The sequence below is a fragment of the Oncorhynchus gorbuscha genome, linkage group LG03 (genome assembly GCF_021184085.1).
Source record: "Oncorhynchus gorbuscha isolate QuinsamMale2020 ecotype Even-year linkage group LG03, OgorEven_v1.0, whole genome shotgun sequence".
Classification (NCBI taxonomy): domain Eukaryota; kingdom Metazoa; phylum Chordata; class Actinopteri; order Salmoniformes; family Salmonidae; genus Oncorhynchus; species Oncorhynchus gorbuscha.
This window is the reverse complement of record NC_060175.1, coordinates 105,032,942-105,055,978: the sequence shown is the minus strand read 5'-3', so window position 1 is coordinate 105,055,978 and position 23,037 is coordinate 105,032,942. Positions and strand designations below refer to the sequence as shown.

Genomic DNA, 23,037 nt, shown 5'->3' with positions numbered 1-23,037 from the left:
GCCTCCATTTTGGCCTGCAGTACAGTGTGCCACTCAGCCTCCATTTTGGCCTGCAGTACAGTGTGCCACTCAGCCTCCATTTTGGCCTGCAGTACAGTGTGCCACTCAGCCTCCATTTTGGCCTGCAGTACAGTGTGCCACTCAGCCTCCATTTTGGCCTGCAGTACAGTGTGCCACTCAGCCTCCATTTTGGCCTGCAGTACAGTGTGCCACATCCTCCATTTTGGCCTGCAGTACAGTGTGCCACATCCTACATTTTGGCCTGCAGTACAGTGTTCCACTCAGCCAGCCTGGCTTTGCTATGAAGGAAACACAGCTGATGTCTCTCTACAGCGTGCAAAGGCAGCCATCTTGGTCTGACCTCGGTGCTATTTTTAGAACTATACTGGTTATCATTCACCAAACCATTGTAACGACTTTAACATTTTGCTATTTTGACAATGAGACTTTAGCCTCATAATGGATATTATTGTACTGTAGTATGCAAAGAAACATGCCTCTAGAAACATGGTCTCTAAATACATTTATTTATTTTATTTATCCGTTATTTTACCAGGTAAGTTGACTGAGAACACGTTCTCATTTGCAGCAACGACCTGGGGAACAGTTACATGGGAGAGGGATGAATGAGCCAATTGTAAACTGGGGGTTATTAGGTGAACGTGATGGTTTGAGGGCCAGATTGGGAATTTAGCCAGGACACCGGGATTAACACCCCTACTCTTACGATAAGTGCCATGGGATCTTTAATGACCTCAGAGAGTCAGGACACCGGGGTTAACACCCCTACTCTTACCATAAGTGCCATGGGATCTTTAATGACCTCAGAGAGTCAGGACACCCATTTAACGTCCCATCTGAAAGACGGCACCCTACACAGGGCAATGTCCCCAATCACTGCCCTCGGTGTGATTGATACAGGTGATTAAACTGCTCTGAGGTACTTTGCGATGTTTTATCCTATAGAATGATTGTTAAATTGGGATCCAACTCATTTTCGAATGTTGCTATTGGGTCAGTCACAGTGGTCAGGTATTCTGCTACTGTGTACTCTCTGTTTAGGGTCACTACAGACCCTGTAATGTTGCTATTGGGTCAGTCACAGTGGTCAGGTATTCTGCTACTGTGTACTCTCTGTTTAGGGTCACTACAGACCCGGTAATGTTGCTATTGGCGCAGCAAACAAACGGAATCGATGGTTTTGACTTCCGCTTTAGTCCCGGATGGGTTGGCAAATTTGCAGCAGTAAATTATTCTAAGGACTCAATTTATAAATTGTAAATTACAAATAAATTATAAACAGTAATTTATAGAGCATAAAAGTAACGTAAACAGGTGTAAGTGTAACAAACTATAGGCTACGTAGCCTAACTATAAAACCTTTGTGAGCATCTACAGTAGAGGAACGTTTGTCTTTCTATACACCTGCCAATCAACTGATTAAGGCATCCTAGGCTACTGCACTCTGCCTATTAAAGTTATTTGTCATCGTGACTGCAAATATTAGGCTACTTCAATGTACACGTAGGCCTAATGTAAAATAATATAGTAACTCGTATTTAAATGTAGCAATTCAACAACAAACGCTGTTAGCCTGCTCATCTTGTTTATTTATTCTTAGTGGTGCGGCGGGTATAAGAGACTGCATCTCAGTGCTACAGGCGTCACTACAGACCCTGGTTCGATTCCAAGCTGTATCACAACCGGCCGTGGTTGGGAGTCCCATAGGGCAGCGCACAGGTTTTGCCGGGGTAGGCCGTCATTGTAAAATAAGAATTTGTTCTTATCTGAAACGCCTAGTGTAATAAAATATATTTTACAGCATGTCAATGTAACGGATGTGAAATGGCTAGCGAGTTAGCGGTGCGTGCTAAATGGCGTTTCAATCGGTGACGTCACTTGCTCTGAGACCTTGAAGTAGTAGTTCCCCTTGCTCTGCAAGGGCTGCGGCTTTTGTGGAGCGATGGGTAACGATGCTTCGTGGGTGGCTGTTGTTGATGTGTGCAGAGGGTCCGTGGTTTGCGCCCGGGTATGGGCGAGGGGACAGTCTAAAGTTATACTGTTACATCAACATTGCGTCGTTGCTTAAGTGGTTTGCAAGTAATTTATATGTTTTTCTAATGGTTGTCAATTCCTTTGGATATTCTTTTTCACTGTGCTCCTCTCTCTGTCTGTCCAGTGCAACTATTTACAATGCATCAGTGCAACAATGTTATATAACCGGCCATAGGTGATCACAACAATGTTATATAACTTGTTATATCGTTGTCTAATATCTTTTCACTTTTGTTTTGAATGTTCTTAATTGGAAAATGCAAAAATAAAACATTTAAAAAAATAAAAGGGAGGTGTGTTATAGTCAGTGTATATCTCATAGGTGGCTGGTTGCACCTGAATTGGCTATGTAATGGGCTCATAGTAATAGCTGGACTGGAATCAATAAAATTGTACCAAACGTACATGTGGTTGATCCCGTTCCATTCACTCCATTCCAGTCATTAATATGAGCCGTCTTTCCCCTCCGCAGCCTCCTGTTGTGTACAGGGCTCCCGAGTGGCACAGCGGGGGTCTAAACGCACTGCATCTCAGTGCAAGAGGCGCCACTACAGTCCTGTTGTGTACAGGGCTCCCGAGTGGCACAGCGGGGGTCTAAACGCACTGCATCTCAGTGCAAGAGGCCCCACTACAGTCCTGTTGTGTACAGGGCTCCCGAGTGGCACAGCGGGGGTCTAAACGCACTGCATCTCAGTGCAAGAGGCCCCACTACAGTCCTGTTGTGTACAGGGCTCCTGAGTGGCACAGCGGGGGTCTAAAGGCACTGCATCTCAGTGCAAGAGGCGCCACTACAGTCCTGTTGTGTACAGGGCTCCCGAGTGGCACAGCGGGGGTCTAAACGCACTGCATCTCAGTGCAAGAGGCCCCACTACAGTCCTGTTGTGTACAGGGCTCCTGAGTGGCACAGCAGGGGTCTAAAGGCACTGCATCTCAGTGCAAGAGGCGCCACTACAGTCCCTGGTTCGAATCCAGGTTGTTTCACATCCGGCCCGTGATTGGGAGTCCCATAGGGGCGGCGCACAATTGGCCCGGCGTCGTCCAGGTTTGGCTCGGGGCGTAGGCTGTCATTGTAAATAAGAATTTGTTCTTAACTGACTTTCCTAGTTAAATAAAATGAATAAATATATCCAAGACACATAGTATTACAAAATAAATCATTATACTATTGCCTATGTACAAATGATCAAGTTCTACTACAAGGGATTCCTGTAAAACAGTGTCCTGGTACCAGGAAGATGCAGTGTCGTGGTGCCAGGAAGATCCTGACTCCCACCTCTCAGCCTCTCACTGTATCCGACTGAAACACATTCACATGCTGTATCCCCAATTCAACTGTTGGTTGTAGACTTTTATTCAAATGGTATTGAGCCAACATATGCTCAAAGTGAGGGCAAAGGAAATATATATTTTTAATTAAAAAAGGAAGACATTTATGAAAAAATAATATCCAAAAAGTCATAATGAATTATAGGAGAAATATGCATTACTTCAGATAATCCATGCACTATTCGGCCTAAATGTAACAGAGATTAGAAGGAAAAAATTACCAGGTATTTTAACCTTTAGTCCTTCATTGGTGAGTTAGTGTAGAGACAAAATCCTTGTAGAAAAGTCAATGTTTTTGTACTGAAACAGGCAGGGAGCAGGACTTGAACCCTCGACCTTCCAGGGCGAAGTCCAGCGCGCTATGGACCGTTCCGTGACAGCAGGCTCGAGCGACAGAGTCGGTATCCGCGCCTATAACCCCCGGGTCGTTACACTAGGATTGTTTTGGTTGGCATTGGACCGGACCAGACCAGAAAACATCACACACGGACCACAAAGCATTGTACAGAAGAACTCACACATTGTAACAGCGACCTCAAATAGATACTTTGTACATACTCCATTCAAAGACGTGTCATGCACTGGGGGCGCATTCATTACGTCGATTCTGTTGTAAAAAAAAAAAAATATATTAAACGGAAGCAACCCGAACGAAACGGGAAGGGACATACCTGCATTTCTCAAATTGAAAGTGTGTCGTTTTTTAACGTGTTAGTTGCACAAACGTTTTATTTTGCAACTGTTTGGGACTAATGATTACACTCCGGATGTGTGGTCTTTGCCGACGTCATTTCTGTGCGACGTTGTTTGTCGCGCCACTTCGCGCTCAGACGGAGGGTTTGGTAAAGGCGGAACATCAAGTGTAAGTCAACTGTTATTGTCTCTACGCTCTATTTTTATTGCAATGTTGTGCTCTGAAAAATGACTACAATTATTTGAATTAGGGGCTCGGAGAGTATTTTTTTTTTAGTTCGACGTTAGTCTTGAAGTTATAGCTTAAGCATCGGCTAACGTTAACCACTGATGAGACATTGTTGCGGCTTGTTTTCTTTTCATTTTGACGAGTTGATACGGATACAATGACCGCTTTTGATTTGTAACGTTAGCCATATCTACCGGCTTGTAACGGGTAAACTGGCCAGAATTGGGATCTGTCTGTGGCAACGTGAGAAAGTGAAATCACCTGTTCAAAAATGACGTTTCAAAACACACAGCCCCCCCATCTTCCTGGAAAAAGTGATGCTTTCAAAACCCACACGACACCATTGATTATTCATTAGGGTTCCATGATTTCTAAACTGAACACAAATGATCTGTTATCATCAACTATTGACCTTCGTTGATATATGTTGTAGGGTGTATGTATAGGTGTGTCTGTGGACGGTAGTGTATCAGCTGCAGCATGGAGTCTGTGCCAGAGCCCAGGTCTGTCAGACGTTCCCCTCGCACGTCAAATTCGCCGGACCACAACGCAGCCAAAGTAAGATATACCCGAGAATAAGAGTCTGTCTATATATGTCCATGATAAGAAGTGAATAGAGCTATAGCCACCATCTTTTAAGTAGACTCACTGCAGCTCACTCTTGACTGTAGGCTGTATCAGGGATGGCTAACAACAGAGATCCTATTCAATTACCAAGAGGAGCTATGTCATAAACACTCAAGGTTCCAGAATGGGGGTGAAAATGGCAGCCGTTTTGTCCAAACCAGTCTAATTGGAATGAATGGCAGTAGAGGCATAATCCTGATTTTTTTTTTTCTTTCTTATTTAGGAAAATAAAACAAAGGCATGTGATATATCATAGTTTAACATAATCATTATTAACATCAAATATCGTCATATAATCATACATGCAGTTTTATAAGGGGTTTATACACGTTTTCTGTATAAATAGCCTCTAACATATATGTAAACAGACCATAAATGTCTCAATTTTTTTAATTTTCCAGGGAAACTGGAAGTGCTATTATATGATACAATATCAGTGGCATTTACATCTTGTCCCATCAACTGATTTTATTCAGTTCCAGGCTGTTGATTGACAGCATTTGTTTGAATGGAATATTGGCATTTAATCAGAAATAAATAATGGGGTCATTCCTCTAAAACTGACTGGCTAAGCTAGCTATCAAACACACAGTGTAGATAAGTTCTTCAAGTGCATTATTTTACACTATCTTATCACAGCACTGGTAACACCATCGTTGACCAACTCCCTGTCCAACATGGCTGACTTTTGGACCATCATAAGAAGGTTCAAAACCATTCTAGTATTCTAAAACCCTAATTCTCGGTAAGCCCAACTGGCTGTGTAAGCTTTAACCTTACATAAACACACATGATTCGACCGATCAAGGACCTGAGAAGCCAGCAGACTACTAGAATCAGGTGTGTTTAAAGCAGGGTTGCAACAAAATTCTGCACTTCCAATAGCTCTTCAGGAGAAGGGCTTGACACCCCTGCCACAGATAAACCAGTTAGATGTGATGCCGTAGTCATTGCTTTTGTTCCAAACGGTACCCTATTGCCTATGCAGTGCTTTTGACCAGGGCTCATAGGGTCCTGGCCAACAGTAGTGCACTATAAAGGGATTAATGTGCTATTTAAGACACAGCTGTGGCTGTTAATGATCACTGTGTTGATGGTGGAGTTTGATCACGTTGAGAGATGCATTTAAACCTTTAGACTCCCCTGAAAGCTGTTGATCCACACACAGACATTCACTTTACAAGACAGGGTCATTTCTTCAAACAACTTCAGTCTGTTTTTCACTCTTAGTGGTCTCCTAATCACTTGGGAGAGTTATTTTACTGGGACAACGACAACAGTCTTCATGATTGCCTAACCTCTGTCTGTTACTCGCCTCTGCCTCAGAAGGAGAGCGTCAAGACCCGGAAGAAGACGAGCAACCTGCAGGAGACTCGGAGGAGAGGAAGAATGGACAGAAGTAAAGGAGAGGAGGACATAGCCAATCAACTGAACAACCTGGTACACACTTTAGAGGGGAAGCCTAAAGGGAAATGAAATGTGGGAGAAAGAGTTTTACATTTGTCTCGTGAATCTAGAGAGGAAACAGTGAAGAGGAAACAGTACATCTAGAGAGATGGAGAGGAAACAGTGGAGATGGAGAGGAAACAGTAAATCTAGAGAGGAAACAGTAAATCTAGAGAGGAAACAGTGAATCTAGAGAGGAAACAGTGAATCGAGAGAGATGGAGAGGAAACAGTGAATCTAGAGAGGAAACAGTGAATCTAGAGAGATGGAGAGGAAACAGTGAATCTAGAGAGGAAACAGTGAATCTAGAGAGGAAACAGTGAATCTAGAGAGGAAACAGTGAATCTAGAGAGATGGAGAGGAAACAGTGAATCTAGAGAGATGGAGAGGAAACAGAGAATCTAGAGAGGAAACGGTAAGTCTAGAGAGGAAACAGTTAATCTAGAGAGATGGAGAGGAAACAGTGAATCTAGAGAGGTGGAGAGGAAACAGTACATCTAGAGAGATGGAGAGGAAACGGTGAATCTAGAGAGATTTACATTTAAGTCATTTAGCAGACGCTCTTATCCAGAGCGACTTACAAAAGATGGAGAGGAAACAGTGATTCTAGAGAGGAAACAGTGATTCTAGAGAGATGGAGAGGAAACAGTGAAGAGGAAACAGTAAATCTAGAGAGGAAACAGGGATTCTAGAGAGGAAACGGTAAGTCTAGAGAGGAAACAGTTAATCTAGAGAGATGGAGAGGAAACACTGAATCTAGAGAGGAAACAGTGAATCTAGAGAGGAAACGGTGAATCTAGAGAGGAAACGGTGAATCTAGAGAGATGGAGAGGAAACAGTGATTCTAGAGAGGAAACAGTGATTCTAGAGAGGAAACTGTGAATCTAGAGAGATGGAGAGGAAACAGTGAATCTAGAGAGGAAACAGATATCTTGAGAGATGGAGAGAACAGTGAATCTAGAGAGGAAACGGTGAATCTAGAGAGATGGAGAGGAAACAGTGAATCTAGAGAGGAAACAGTGAATCTAGAGAGGAAACAGTGAATCTAGAGAGGAAACAGTAAATCTAGAGAGGAAACAGGGAATCTAGAGGGAAACAGGACATCTAGAGAGATGGAGAGGAAACAGTGATTCTAGAGAGGAAACTGAATCTAGAGAGATGTAGAGGAAACAGTGAATCGAGAGAGGAAACAGTGAATCGAGAGAGGAAACAGTGAATCGAGAGAGGAAACAGTGAATCGAGAGAGGAAACGGTGAATCTAGAGAGATGGAGAGGAAACAGTGATTCTAGAGAGGAAACAGTGATTCTAGAGAGGAAACTGTGAATCTAGAGAGATGGAGAGGAAACAGTGAATCTAGAGAGGAAACAGTGAATCTTGAGAGATGGAGAGAAAGTGAATCTAGAGAGGAAACGGTGAATCTAGAGAGATGGAGAGGAAACAGTGAATCTAGAGAGGAAACAGTGAATCTAGAGAGGAAACAGTGAATCTAGAGAGGAAACAGTAAATCTAGAGAGGAAACAGGGAATCTAGAGGGAAACAGGAAATCTAGAGAGATGGAGAGGAAACAGTGAATCTAGAGAGATGGAGAGGAAACAGTGAAGAGGAAACAGTGATCTAGAGAGGAAAATCTAGAGAGGAAACAGTGAATCTAGAGAGGAAACTGTGAATCTAGAGAGATGGAGAGGAAACAGTGATTCTAGAGAGGAAACTGAATCTAGAGAGATGTAGAGGAAACAGTGAATCTAGAGAGGAAACAGTGAATCGAGAGAGGAAACAGTGAATCGAGAGAGGAAACAGTGAATCGAGAGAGGAAACGGTGAATCTAGAGAGATGGAGAGGAAACAATAAATCTAGACAGGAAACAGTATTTCTAGAGAGATGGAGAGGAAACAGTAGAGATGTAGAGGAAACAGTCAATCTAGAGCGATGGAGAGGAAACAGAAGAGATGGAGAGGAAACAGTAGAGATGGAGAGGAAACAGGAAATCTAGAGGGAAATCTAGAGGGAAACAGGAAATCTAGAGAGATGGAGAGGAAACAGTGAATCTAGAGAGATGGAGAGGAAACAGTGAATCTAGAGAGATGGAGAGGAAACAGTGAATCTAGAGAGATGGAGAGGAAACAGTAAATCTAGAGAGGAAACGGTAAGTCTAGAGAGGAAACAGTTAATCTAGAGAGATGGAGAGGAAACAGTGAATCTAGAGAGGAAACAGGGAATCTAGAGAGATGGAGAGGAAACAGTGAATCTAGAGAGATGGAGAGGAAACATGTTTTCTGAACCTATAACCTCATCACTCATTGTCTGCTAGTGCTGAGCGGTTGACTTTCCCCCGTTATTAAACAACTAACTGGTTCAATTACTTCACTTCCATTTAGTTTTTGTGTGAGTCGTTTCTCTAGAGAGAAATCATGTCAAGAACCGTGTGGGACGCTGGGCTGAAGTTAGTTGTTGTCGTTTTCATGAAGCAAATATTCAGCCGAGTTCAGTGCAGAAAAGTGGTAATTAACTACAATGCCCATAATCCATTGCGCCTGTTCATTCCAGCGGGAACAGACGGAAACTCTTTAACGCCTGCTACGATCTATAGGTTAGATACACACAGGCCTTATGGACCGTATGAGAGAGGAATGTACACAACACAATGAGGAGAGAGAGGGATAGAGAGAGTTTGTGAAAGTATGCCTAGTAAACTGGTTTACTCAGACACCTCTGCAGCATCCTTAGTCAGGCTAGTTAGATAGGATGACTAGAGACAGTACAGGGAGAACAGAGATAACGTGAGATGGTAGAGATAATATATAGTTTAGTCAGACAGCTCTGCAACATCCTTAGTCAGGCTAGTTAGATAGGATGACTAGAGACAGTACAGGGAGAACAGAGATAACGTGAGATGGTAGAGATAATACATAGTTTAGCTGGCTGACTGCTACTGTCTGAGCAGAGATGAGTTCACTTTTAAGGAATCAAATAAAAACAAAGTAATTTACACAACCGAAATATGTTATTATCTAGTCATTTACTGTTGATGTCTACCCAGTGTAGACCTGTCAGAGCATCATTTTGGGCTTTGGAATCATTAAAAAGCTCTAAAATCATCATAACGTCATTATTTTGTAATACATTTCATGTACAAAAAAAAATAATAATAATTGAAAGCTTTATAGAAAACGTTTTATTTTGCGAATCTGAAACGGACCTCAAAAAGCACTTATCGCTCAGCACTAATGGCTATTGTTGTCCTGTGTGCTCGTGTTGTGTGTGCTCATGTGTTGTCCTGTGTGCTCATGTGTTTTTGTGTGTAGGATCTATGTAACGAGGCTTCAGCCACAGGGACTGGTCTGGTGTTTGACAGCATGTTCACACACCATCGCTGTCTCTGGGATCCCAGGTGATTGTTTTCTGAACCTTGTTCGTCTGTCTCCTTGCTGCTCCAGGTGGGTACACTCTATACAAAAGTATGTGGACACCCCCTTCAAACTTGTGGATTTGGCTATTTCAGCCACTGCATGAAATGGAGCACAAAGACATGCAATCTCCATAGACAAACATTGGCAGTAGAACGGCCTTACTGACTTACTCAGTGACTTTCAACGTGGCACCGTCAAAGGATTCCACCTCTCCAACAAGTCAGTTCAAAACAACCCCAAACAGGTACCCCAAACAGGTACCCCAAACAGGTACCCCAAACAACCCCAAACAGGTACCTCAAACAGCCCCAAACAGGTACCCCAAACAGGTACCCCAAACAGGTACCCCAAACAGGTACTCCAAACAGGTACCCCAAATAGGTACCTCAAACAGCCCCAAACAGGTACCCCAAACAGGAACCCCAAACAGGAACCCCAAACAGGAACCCCAAACAGGAACCCCAAACAGGAACCCCAAACAGGTACCCCAAACAGGTACCCCAAACAGGCACCCCAAACAGGAACCCCAAACAGGAACCCCAAACAGGAACCCCAAACAGGTACCCCAAACAGGTACCCCAAACAGGCACCCCAAACAGGTACCCCAAACAGGCACCCCAAACAGGTACCCCAAACAGGCACCCCAAACAGGCACCCCAAACAGGCACCCCAAACAGGTACCCCAAACAGGCACCCCAAACAGGTACCCCAAACAGGTACCCCAAACAGGTACCCCAAACAGGTACCCCAAACAACCCCAAACAGGTACCGCTGTATTTAAGTGTGACCTCATTTCTGATTCTGTAATTAACCGACTGGTTGTATCGAAGAGTGAATTGAGAAACCATTGTGTTGCTCTGCTTCCAGTCACCCAGAATGCCCAGAGAGAGTGAGCACTGTAATGGACATGGTGGAGAAACAGGGACTGCTGTCTCGCTGTGTTACAGTGGAGGTGAGGGACACACACACACACACACACACACACACACACACACACACACACACACACACACACACACACACACACACACACACACACACACACACACACACACACACACACACACACACACACACACACACACACACACACACACACACACACACACACACACACACACACACACACACACACACAGTGGAGAAACAGGGACTGCTGTCTCACTGCGGTGAATTGATTGATTGATTGATGAATTGATAGATTGAAGTAAGGGGTAGGGGAGGAACATCTCAGGGACTGGTGTTTGTCCACCTATCTGACAGAGTTATATAATGTTAACATCAACTAGTTAGACAGGAGATTTATTTTGTTGTCCTAGAAGTCAATGCTGTTTGCTTCTCCTCAGTACACAGTACTTCTACACAGTACCTCTCCACAGTACACAGTACTTCTCCACAGTACACAGTACTTCTCCACAGTACACAGTACTTCTCCTCAGTACACAGTACTTCTCCACAGTACACAGTCCTTCTACACAGTACACAGTACTTCTACACAGTACTTCTCCACAGTACACAGTACTTCTCCTCAGTACACAGTACTTCTCCACAGTACACAGTACTTCTCCTCAGTACACAGTACTTCTACACAGTACACAGTATTTCTCCACAGCACACAGTACTTCTACACAGTACACAGTACTTCTCCACAGTACACAGTACTTCTACACAGTACACAGTATTTCTACACAGTACACAGTACTTCTCGTCAGTACACAGTACTTCTCCAGTACACAGTACTTCTACACAGTACACAGTACTTCTACACAGTACACAGTACTTCTCCTCAGTACACAGTACTTCTCCTCAGTACACAGTACTTCTCCTCAGTACACAGTACTTCTCCTCAGTACACAGTACTTCTCCACAGTACACAGTACTTCTCCAAAGTACACAGTACTTCTCCACAGTACACAGTACTTCTACACAGTACACAGTACTTCTCCTCAGTACACAGTACTTCTACACAGTACACAGTATTTCTACACAGTACTTCTCCTCAGTACACAGTACTTCTACACAGTACACAATACTTCTCCACAGTACACATTACTTGTACACAGTACTTCTCACCGTGTTGTCTCTCTCTCTCACCGTCTTGTCTCTCTCTCTCTCACCGTCTTGTCTCTCTCTCTCTCTCTCTCTCTCTCACCGTCTTGTCTCTCTCTCTCTCTCTCACCGTCTTGTCTCTCTCTCTCTCTCTCTCTCTCACCGTCTTGTCTCTCTCTCTCTCTCTCTCTCTCTCTCTCTCTCTCTCTCTCTCTCTCTCTCTCTCTCTCTCTCTCTCTCTCACAGTGTTGTCTCTCTCTCTCTCGGTGTTGTCTCTCTCTCTAACGGGGTTGTCTCTCTCTCTCAGGCGAGGGCTGCGTCTAACGAAGAGCTGCACTTAGTTCACACGTAAGTCTTTTAGACCGCGTTTACACAAGTAGCCCCAATTCCAATATATTTTGTTCGCTAATTGGTCTTTAAATTTAAAAAAAAAATTTTTTTGTAACCAATCAGATCATTTCTGAAATAGATGTGTTGTTGTAATTGGTCAAAAGACCATTAGTGGACAAAAGATCAGAATTGCGCTGCCTGTGCCTTTTAAATTGGGTGTAGAATGGCCAGTAAATATGTTTATATTTTCATGTGTTTGTTGTGTATCTAAACAGGAAGGAGCATGTAGAGATGCCATTTCTCATGTTCAGTATTCTATATTAACTGTGTTAAATGTATCTAAACAGGAAGGAGTATGTAGATCTGATGAGGTCCACTCAGCTTATGGACGAAGACCAGCTGAAGACGCTGGCTGACTCCTATGACTCGGTCTACATCCACCCTGTGAGTAACTGTTTCATTCAAACACCGATGATGTCCAGAGTTGAGATAACTACAGGCAACTCCGTTAATTTTTCATTGATGTCAGTGGGAGGCTTGCGTACAAATCTCGAGTCAGAATATAGGCCCCTCTGTTGTTGAGTAATCAAGACCGTGGCAGTGGTGTCTCTCTGTCGCTCTCTCCCTCTCTCCCTCTCTCTATCTATCTATCTATCTATCTATCTATCTATCTATCTATCTATCTATCTATCTATCTATCTATCTATCTATCTATCTATCTATCTATCTCTATCTCTATCTCTATCTCTATCTCTATCTCTCTCACCGTCTTGTCTCTCTCTATCTTCTCTCTCCCCTGCCCCAGGAGTCATATACGTGTGCCAGTCTGGCTGTGGGCTCTGTTCTGCAGCTGGTTGATAAGGTCATGACCTCAGAGCTCCGGAATGGATTCTCTGTTGCTAGGTAAAATAATGATTTGTAATGTATAAACGTGACACAGCTTAATCAGTCTGAGGATATTGTTTTAAACAGAAGTATTGAGAACATATTGAGTTGTGTTTTTTAATTGGCTGTGTGTCCAGACCTCCAGGTCACCACGCCCAGGTCGACCAGATGAATGGTTACTGTATGTTCAATAATCTGGCCATCGCAGCGCGCTACGCACAGACACGCCATCGAGTGGAACGGTGAGTCGCATCACTGATCGGTTGATTGGCTAGTTTTTGCAGAGTTCTGATTGGTTGATTGCAGAGTTTTGCAGAGTTCTGATTGGTTGATTGCAGAGTTCTGATTGGTTGATTGCAGAGTTCTGATTGGTTGATTGCAGAGTTCTGATTGGTTGATTGCAGAGTTCTGATTGGTTGATTGCAGAGTTCTGATTGGTTGATTGCAGAGTTCTGATTGGTTGATTGCAGAGTTCTGATTGGTTGATTGCAGAGTTCTGATAGTGGACTGGGATGTGCATCACGGCCAGGGGATCCAGTACATTTTCCAGGAGGATCCCAGGTAGGTAACACTACTGTGTTGTTGAACCTCAGTGGCTACGGATACAGACTTTCTTTATCTCAATTTTCCAAGGATAAAAATCTGGATATTTCTGTGTATGTGCAGGATCTCTGTTTACGTAGCTGAGTGCCTCTTCATAATGGGAATTTTTGTTCAAATCGACCGCAGGGTTTTTATTTCAGCTGTTCAGAAACATGAGGCAGAGACATAGGCTACATCACCATGCTTCAGAAGAGGGTGAGTAAAGAGAGAGCAGCAGCTACGTGAAGGGAGGGAGAGAGAGAGCAGCAGCTACGTGAAGGGAGGGAGAGAGAGAGCAGCAGCTACGTGAAGGGAGGGAGAGAGAGAGCAGCAGCTACGTGAAGGGAGGGAGAGAGAGCAGCGAAGGGAGGGAGAGAGAGAGCAGCAGCTACGTGAAGGGAGGGAGAGAGAGCAGCAGCTACGTGAAGGGAGGGAGAGAGAGAGCAGCAGCTACGTGAAGGGAGGGAGAGCAGCAGCTACGTGAAGTGAGGGAGAGAGAGAGCAGCAGCTATGTGAAGGGAGGGAGAGAGAGAGCAGCAGCTACGTGAAGGGAGGGAGAGCAGCAGCTACGTGAAGGGAGGGAGAGAGAGAGCAGCAGCTACGTGAAGGGAGGGAGAGAGAGAGCAGCAGCTACGTGAAGGGAGGGAGAGCAGCAGCTACATGAAGGGAGGGAGAGAGAGAGCAGCAGCTACGTGAAGGGAGGGAGAGAGAGAGCAGCAGCTACGTGAAGGGAGGGAGAGAGAGAGCAGCAGCTACGTGAAGGGAGGGAGAGCAGCAGCTACGTGAAGGGAGGGAGAGCAGCAGCTACGTGAAGGGAGGGAGAGAGAGAGCAGCAGCTACGTGAAGGGAGAGGCTAGAGAGAAGTGAGAGAGCAGCAGCTACGTGAAGGGAGGGAGAGAGAGAGCAGCAGCTACGCAGCAGCTACGTGAAGGGAGAGGAGAGAGCAGCAGCTACGTGAAGGGAGGGAGAGAGAGGGAGAGAGAGAGCAGCAGCTACGTGAAGTGAGGGAGAGCAGCAGCTATGTGAAGGGAGGGAGAGCAGCAGCTACGTGAAGGGAGGGAGAGAGAGAGCAGCAGCTACGTGAAGGGAGGGAGAGAGAGAGCAGCAGCTACGTGAAGGGAGGGAGAGAGAGAGCAGCAGCTACGTGAAGTGAGGGAGAGCGCAGCTATGTGAAGGGAGGGAGAGAGAGAGCAGCAGCTACGTGAAGTGAGGGAGAGCAGCAGCTATGTGAAGGGAGGGAGAGAGAGAGCAGCAGCTACGTGAAGTGAGGGAGAGCAGCAGCTATGTGAAGGGAGGGAGAGAGAGAGCAGCAGCTATGTGAAGGGAGGGAGAGCAGCAGCTACGTTAGGAAATACTAATGTGTGTGTAAAATAACACATGCGCAGAACGTGATCCTTTGAGGAGGAGGTTTCCGGAGGGGTGGGTGGTCGAGGGGCGTGGGCGAAAAACTCTGTTTCCGTACACCTGACCAAATGTATGGCTGTCATATGATGTGAGGAGAGGAGTGATGTAAACCCCCCCCCTCTTTCCCTCTCGTCTCGTCTTGTCTCTTTCTCTCTCCCTCTCTCTCTCTCTCTCTCTCTCTCTCTCTCTCTCTCTCTCTCTCCTCTCTACTCTCTCTCTCTCTCTCTCTCTCTCTCTCTCTCCTCTCTCTCCTCTACTCTCTCCTCTCTCTACTCTCTCTCTCTCTCTCTACTCTCTCCTCTCTCTCTCTCTCTCTACTCTCTCCTCTCTCTCCTCTCTCCTCTCTCTCTCTCTCCTCTCTCTCTCCTCTACTCTCTACTCTCTCTCTCTCCTCTCTCTCCTCTCTACTCTCTCCTCTCTCTACTCTCTCCTCTCTCTACTCTCTCTCTCTCTACTCTCTCCTCTCTACTCTCTCTACTCTCTCCTCTCTCTCCTCTCTCTCCTCTCTCTCTCTCTCCTCTCTCTCCTCTCTCTCTCTCTCTCTCTCTCTCTCTCTCTCTCTCTCTCTCTCTCTCTCTCTCTCTCTCTCCTCTCTACTCTCTCCTCTCTCTCTCTCTCTCTCTCTCTCCTCTCTCCTCTCTCTCTCTCTCTCTCTCTCTCTCTCTCTCTCTCTCTCCTCTCTCCTCTCTCTCTCTCTCCTCTCTCTCTCTCTCCGTCAGCGTTCTGTACTTCTCAGTCCACAGATATGAGGAGGGTTTGTTCTGGCCCCATCTGCCCGCGTCAGACAGCAGTGCTGTGGGCACCGGTTCTGGGGAGGGATACAACATCAACCTGCCCTGGAATAAGGTACTAGTTACTGGACAAGTTAAGCCTCATCTAACTCTGCTATCGTATTATCTCCTAAGGTACTAGTTACTGGACAAGTTAAGCCTCATCTAACTCTGCTATCGTATTATCTCCTAAGGTACTAGTTACTGGACTAGTTAAGCCTCATCTACCTCTGCTATCGTATTATCTCCTAAGGTACTAGTTACTGGACTAGTTAAGCCTCATCTACCTCTGCTATCGTATTATCTCCTAAGGTACTAGTTACTGGACGAGTTAAGCCTCATCTACCTCTGCTATCGTATTATCTCCTAAGGTACTAGTTACTGGACTAGTTAAGCCTCATCTACCTCTGCTATCGTATTATCTCCTAAGATACTAGTTACTGGACTAGTTAAGCCTCATCTACCTCTGCTATCGTATTATCTCCTAAGGTACTAGTTACTGGACTAGTTAAGCCTCATCTACCTCTGCTATCGTATTATCTCCTAAGGTACTAGTTACTGGACTAGTTAAGCCTCATCTACCTCTGCTATCGTATTATCTCCTAAGGTACTAGTTACTGGACTAGTTAAGCCTCATCTACCTCTGCTATCGTATTATCTCCTAAGGTACTAGTTACTGGACTAGTTAAGCCTCATCTACCTCTGCTATCGTATTATCTCCTAAGGTACTAGTTACTGGACTAGTTAAGCCTCATCTACCTCTGCTATCGTATTATCTCCTCAGTGTTTACCTTGTATTCTGTTTTCCTAATGTTGTTGTATCGAGGGTTGTTTTCCTAATGTTGTCGTATCGAGGGTTGTTTTCCTATGTCGTCGTATCGAGGGTTGTTTTCCTATGTCGTCGTATCGAGGGTTGTTTTCCTATGTCGTCGTATCGAGGGTTGTTTTCCTATGTCGTCGTATCGAGGGTTGTTTTCCTATGTCGTCGTATCGAGGGTTGTTTTCCTAATGTCGTCGTATCGAGGGTTGTTTTCCTAATGTCGTCGTATCGAGGGTTGTTTTCCTATGTCGTCGTATCGAGGGTTGTTTTCCTAATGTCGTCGTATCGAGGGTTGTTTTCCTAATGTCGTCGTATCGAGGCTTGTTTTCCTAATGTCGTCGTATCGAGGCTTGTTTTCCTAATGTCGTCGTATCGAGGCTTGTTTTCCTAATGTCGTCGTATCGAGGCTTGTTTTCCTAATGTTGTCGTATCGAGGCTTGTTTTCCTAATGTTGTCGTATCGAGGGTTGTTTTCCTAATGTTGTCGTATCGAGGGTTGTTTTACTAATGTTGTTGTATTGATACTATGTCTAGTAGTTTGTAAAATATGGTGACATTGATGTCTGTTCTTTGCCTTTGTTCGACAGATTGGAATGAAAGATGCAGACTACGTTGCCGCATTCCAGCAGCTTCTTTTGCCTGTAGCCTACGAGGTATAGTCGTTGAGATGGTTGTTAGACTTCCTCAATCGTTTGGGTTTTATATAACGTAATAGAACATAGAACATTCGAACGATGTTCTTAGAATAATAAGAACATTCGAACGATGTTCTTAGAATAATAAGAACATTCGAACGATGTTCTTAGAATAATAAGAACATTCGAACGATGTTCTTAGAATAATAAGAACATTCGAACGATGTTCTTAGAATAATAAGAACATTCGAACGATGTTCTTAGAATAATAAGAACATTCGAACGATGTTCTTAGAATAATAAGAACATTCGAACGATGTTCTTAGAATAATAAGAACATTCGAACGATGTTCTTAGAATAATAAGAACATTCGAACGATGTTCTTAGAATAATAAGAACCATTCGAACGATGTTCTTAGAATAATAAGAACCATTCGAACGATGTTCTTAGAATAATAAGAACCATTCGAACGATGTTCTTAGAATAATAAGAACCATTCGAACGATGTTCTTGGAATAATAGGAACATTCGGACGATGTTCTTAGAAGAATAGGAACATTCCGATGTGATTTTCCCCCATAACAGTTTGTTTGTTGCAGTTCCAGCCTCAGCTTGTCCTGGTGGCAGCAGGCTTCGACTCTGTGATAGGTGATCCCAAGGTAAGGAGAACCAAATATTCATGTTCTTGATCTACAAGTTGATGTGATACAAAATAATATGATTTCTGAAAGATGTTGTGTGTTTTTACCCTAGGGAGAGATGTCTGCCAGTCCTCAGTGTTTCTCTGTTCTGATTCACATGCTGCTGGGCCTGGAATGTATATGATTTCTGAAAGATGTTGTGTGTTTTTACCCTAGGGAGAGATGTCTGCCAGTCCTCAGTGTTTCTCTGTTCTGATTCACATGCTGCTGGGCCTGGAATGTATATGATTTCTGAAAGATGTTGTGTGTTTTTACCCTAGGGAGAGATGTCTGCCAGTCCTCAGTGTTTCTCTGTTCTGATTCACATGCTGCTGGGCCTGGAATGTATATGATTTCTGAAAGATGTTGTGTGTTTTTACTCTAGGGAGAGATGTCTGCCAGTCCTCAGTGTTTCTCTGTTCTGATTCACATGCTGCTGGGCCTGGAATGTATATGATTTCTGAAAGATGTTGTGTGTTTTTACCCTAGGGAGAGATGTCTGCCAGTCCTCAGTGTTTCTCTGTTCTGACTCACATGCTGCTGGGCCTGGCTCAGGGGAAGTTGCTGTTGGTTCTCGAGGTAACAACAAACCACTCTACATGTCTTTTATTTAGCTTCGATCACACATTCAGCCCAAATCAGATCTTTGGATGAAAATTACAGGCCTCTCTCATCTTTTTAAGTGGGAGAACTTGCACAATTGCTGGCTGACTACCTTTTTGCCCCACTGTAGCTTCGATTACACATGCAGCCCAAATCAGATCTTTTGTCACTCATTGGCCTTTTGACCAATCACATCAGATATTTTCTCAATAATTGGGCAAATGAAAATTATTCTGCTGCCTGTGTAAACGCTGAGTTGGGGAAGGTTGAGTTGGCTTCCATACCACATTATATATCTACGTTAACTGCGTGCGCCCCACTTTTATGGTTAAAGTCCATGTGTGTTGACTGAAAGAGATCTGTTTTTATAAAGTTATAGTGAGTGACGTTGATGTCGCTTGTCTCATGTTTTCAGGGAGGATATAACCTACAGTCCACCGCAGAAGGGGTATGTGCCTGTCTGAGGTCACTATTGGGGGAGTCCTGCCCCCGCTTGGGGTCACCATCCATCCCGAGTGACAGTGCCCTGAAATCCATCTCCAGGTCTATCTCTGCTCTGTACCCTTACTGGACCAGTCTGCAGGTACTGGGTAAGTACTGGAGAACCCATTCATAACCCCTTATAACCCATTCATACCCGCTTATAACCCCTCCATAACCTCTTATAACCCATTCATAACCCCTTCATAATCCTTTAAACCCCTCATAACCCCACATAACTCATTCATAACCCCACATAACTCATTCATAACCCCACATAACCCATTCATAACCCCTTCATAACCCATTCATAACCCCTTATAACCCCTTATAACCCCTCCATAACCCATTTATAACCCCTCCATAACCCCTTATAACCCATTCATAACCCCTCCATAACCCATTTATAACCCCTCCATAACCCCTTATAACCCATTCATAATCCTTTAACCTCTTGCTCCTACCTGACACGCAGGCGTCCCATCTAGACATCTGGAAATGCAAATGCGCTACGCTAAATGCTAATAGCACTCGTTAAAACTCAAACGTTCATTGAAATACACATGCAGGGTATTGAATTAAAGCTACACTCGTTGTGAATCCAGGCAACAAGTCAGATTTTTAAAATGCTTTTCGGCGAAAGCATCAGAAGCTATTATCTGATAGCATGTAACACCCCAAAAGACCCGCAGGGGACGCAAACAAAATAATTAGCTTAGTCGGCGCTACACAAAACGCACAAATAAAATATAAAACATTCATTACCTTTGACCATCTTCTTTGTTGGCACTCCTAGATGTCCCATAATCACTATTGGGTCTTTTTTTCGATTAAATCGGTCCATATATAGCCTAGATATAAAAAAAATATATATAAAAAAAAAACATTCATAACCCTTATAACCCCTCATAACCCTTATAACCCATTCATAACCCTTATAACCCCTTATAACCCATTCATAACCCTTATAACCCATTCATAACCCTTATAACCCATTCATAACCCTTATAACCCCTCATAACCCTTATAACCCCTCATAACCCTTATAACCCATTCATAACCCTTATAACCCCTTATAACCCATTCATAACCCTTATAACCCATTCATAACCCTTATAACCCCTCATAACCCTTATAACCCATTCATAACCCTTATAACCCCTCATAACACATTCATAACCCTTATAACCCATTCATAACCCATTCATAACCCATTCATAACCCATTCATAACCGTTATAACCCATTCATAACCCTTTAAACACATTCATAACCCCTCATAACCCTTTAAACACATTCATAACCCTTATAACCCATTCATAACCCATTCATAACCCTTATAACCCATTCATAACCCTTTAAACACATTCATAACCCATTCATAACCCTTATAACCCATTCATAACCCTTATAACACATTCATAACCCATTCATAACCCTTATAACCCATTCATAACCCTTATAACACATTCATAACCCATTCATAACCCCTCATAACCCATTCATAACCCCTCATAACCCATTCATAACCCTTATAACACATTCATAACCCTTCTATAACTTCTTCATAACCTCTTCATAACCCATCATAACCATTCATGACTGTGGTTTGTCTCCAGAGGGAGGGCCTCTATCAGACAGCGACCCCCTGAACCCAGTCCTGACCCCAGCAGAGAGCAGTATGGAGTTAGGTGAAGAGGTCTGTGAGGAGAGAGGAGACAGCCTGGACCTGACCACGGGCCTGGTGTACGACCAGAGGATGATGGAACATCACAACATGTGGGACAGGTGAAAATCAATCGAAGACACAGGAACATGTGGGACAGGTGGGAATCAATCTAAGACACAGGAACATGTGGGACAGGTGGGAATCAATCTAAGACACAGGAACATGTGGGACAGGTGAGAATCAATCTAAGACACAGGAACATGTGGGACAGGTGAGAATCAATCTAAGACACAAGAACATGTGGGACAGGTGAGACACTGAGGCCCTGTCCAGAAACATATCCCCCTCCCTGGAAAGCAGTCCCAGTTGTCACTCAGTGGAAACTCCTGGCTAAATCAAATAAATATGAATTCATCCCCTATCCCTCAGGGTTCCTTCACTATCCAGCCGTAGCCTCATGTTGAATGTACTGTATGGAAATGATGTTATTTTGGTTGTTGGCAGCCACCACCCAGAGCTTCCCCAGAGGATCCAGCGTATCTTCTCCCGTCATGACGACCTGGGCTTGGTGTCCCGTTGCCTGAGGATACCGGCTCGACTTGCCTTAGAGGAGGAGCTGGCTCTGTGCCACAGGTAACTTCTACCAAGAACAAATGAAAGATATAGGACTATTACTGGTCGTATAGGGTTATTACTGATCATATAGGACTATTACTGGTCGTATAGGGTTATTACTGGTCGTATAGGACTATTACTGGTCATATAGGGTTATTACTGGTCACACAGGGTTATTACTGGTCGTATAGGGTTATTACTGATCATATAGGGCTATTACTGGTCATATAGGACTATTACTGGTCACACAGGGTTATTACTGGTCGTATAGGGTTATTACTATCATATAGGGCTATTACTGGTCATATAGGACTATTACTGATCATATAGGGCTATTACTGATCATATAGGGCTATTACTGGTCATATAGGGTTATTACTGGTCATATAGGGTTATTACTGGTCACACGGGGTTATTACTGGTCACACGGGGTTATTACTGGTCACACAGGGTTATTACTGGTCATATAGGGTTATTACTGGTCATATAGGGTTATTACTGGTCATATAGGGTTATTACTGGTCATATAGGGTTATTACTGGTCATATAGGGTTATTACTGGTCATATAGCGTTATTACTGGTCATATAGGGTTATTACTGGTCATATAGGACTATTACTGGTCATACAGGGCTACAGATACGAGTGCTGTGGGGCTACAGATACGAGTGCTGTGGGGCTACAGATACGAGTGCTATGGGGCTACAGATACGAGTGCTACGGGGCTACAGATACGAGTGCTACGGGGCTACAGATACGAGTGCTGCGGGGCTACAGATACGAGTGCTGCGGGGCTACAGATACGAGTGTTGCGGGGCTACAGATACGAGTGTTGCGGGGCTACAGATACGAGTGTTGCGGGGCTACAGATACGAGTGTTGCGGGGCTACAGATACGAGTGTTGCGGGGCTACAGATACGAGTGCTGCGGGGCTACAGATACGAGTGCTGCGGGGCTACAGATACGAGTGCTGCGGGGCTACAGATACGAGTGCAGCGGGGCTACAGATACGAGTGCCGCGGGGCTACAGATACGAGTGCCGCGGGGCTACAGATACGAGTGCCGCGGGGCTACAGATACGAGTGCCGCGGGGCTACAGATACGAGTGCCGCGGGGCTACAGATACGAGTGCCGCGGGGCTACAGATGCGAGTGCCGCGGGGCTACAGATACGAGTGCCGCGGGGCTACAGATGCGAGTGCCGCGGGGCTACAGATGCGAGTGCCGCGGGGCTACAGATGCGAGTGCCGCGGGGCTACAGATGCGAGTGCCGCGGGGCTACAGATGCGAGTGCCGCGGGGCTACAGATGCGAGTGCCGCGGGGCTACAGATGCGAGTGCCGCGGGGCTACAGATGCGAGTGCCGCGGGGCTACAGATGCGAGTGCCGCGGGGCTACAGATGCGAGTGCCGCGGGGCTACAGATGCGAGTGCCGCGGGGCTACAGATGCGAGTGCCGCGGGGCTACAGATGCGAGTGCCGCGGGGCTACAGATGCGAGTGCCGCGGGGCTACAGATACGAGTGCCGCGGGGCTACAGATACGAGTGCCGCGGGGCTACAGATACGAGTGCCGCGGGGCTACAGATGCGAGTGCCGCGGGGCTACAGATGCGAGTGCCGCGGGGCTACAGATGCGAGTGCCGCGGGGCTACAGATGCGAGTGCCGCGGGGCTACAGATGCGAGTGCCGCGGGGCTACAGATGCGAGTGCCGCGGGGCTACAGATGCGAGTGCCG

General features: G+C 44.9%; 1 protein-coding gene across 2 annotated transcripts in view; it reads left to right on the top strand.

The window, feature by feature from the left end:
• Positions 1-3,775: 3,775 nt before the first annotated feature.
• Positions 3,776-23,037, top strand: part of hdac6 (histone deacetylase 6) — a 32,545-nt gene continuing 13,283 nt past the window's right edge. The window contains exons 1-17 of one of the 2 annotated variants that reach the window (XM_046344780.1): positions 3,776-4,243; positions 4,737-4,861; positions 6,260-6,370; positions 9,680-9,765; positions 10,652-10,736; positions 12,141-12,181; positions 12,511-12,607; positions 12,969-13,066; positions 13,186-13,290; positions 13,541-13,609; positions 15,754-15,880; positions 17,211-17,276; positions 17,860-17,919; positions 18,430-18,519; positions 18,959-19,133; positions 20,642-20,810; positions 21,196-21,324. In XM_046344780.1, coding sequence (XP_046200736.1) covers positions 4,784-4,861; positions 6,260-6,370; positions 9,680-9,765; positions 10,652-10,736; positions 12,141-12,181; positions 12,511-12,607; positions 12,969-13,066; positions 13,186-13,290; positions 13,541-13,609; positions 15,754-15,880; positions 17,211-17,276; positions 17,860-17,919; positions 18,430-18,519; positions 18,959-19,133; positions 20,642-20,810; positions 21,196-21,324 — 1,586 coding nt within the window. In that variant the 5' untranslated portion in view covers positions 3,776-4,243; positions 4,737-4,783. Of the gene's footprint in view, positions 4,244-4,736; positions 4,862-6,256; positions 6,371-9,679; positions 9,766-10,651; positions 10,737-12,140; positions 12,182-12,510; positions 12,608-12,968; positions 13,067-13,185; positions 13,291-13,540; positions 13,610-15,753; positions 15,881-17,210; positions 17,277-17,859; positions 17,920-18,429; positions 18,520-18,958; positions 19,134-20,641; positions 20,811-21,195; positions 21,325-23,037 lie in introns of both variants that reach the window. The other variant, XM_046344779.1, reaches the window with a different exon arrangement.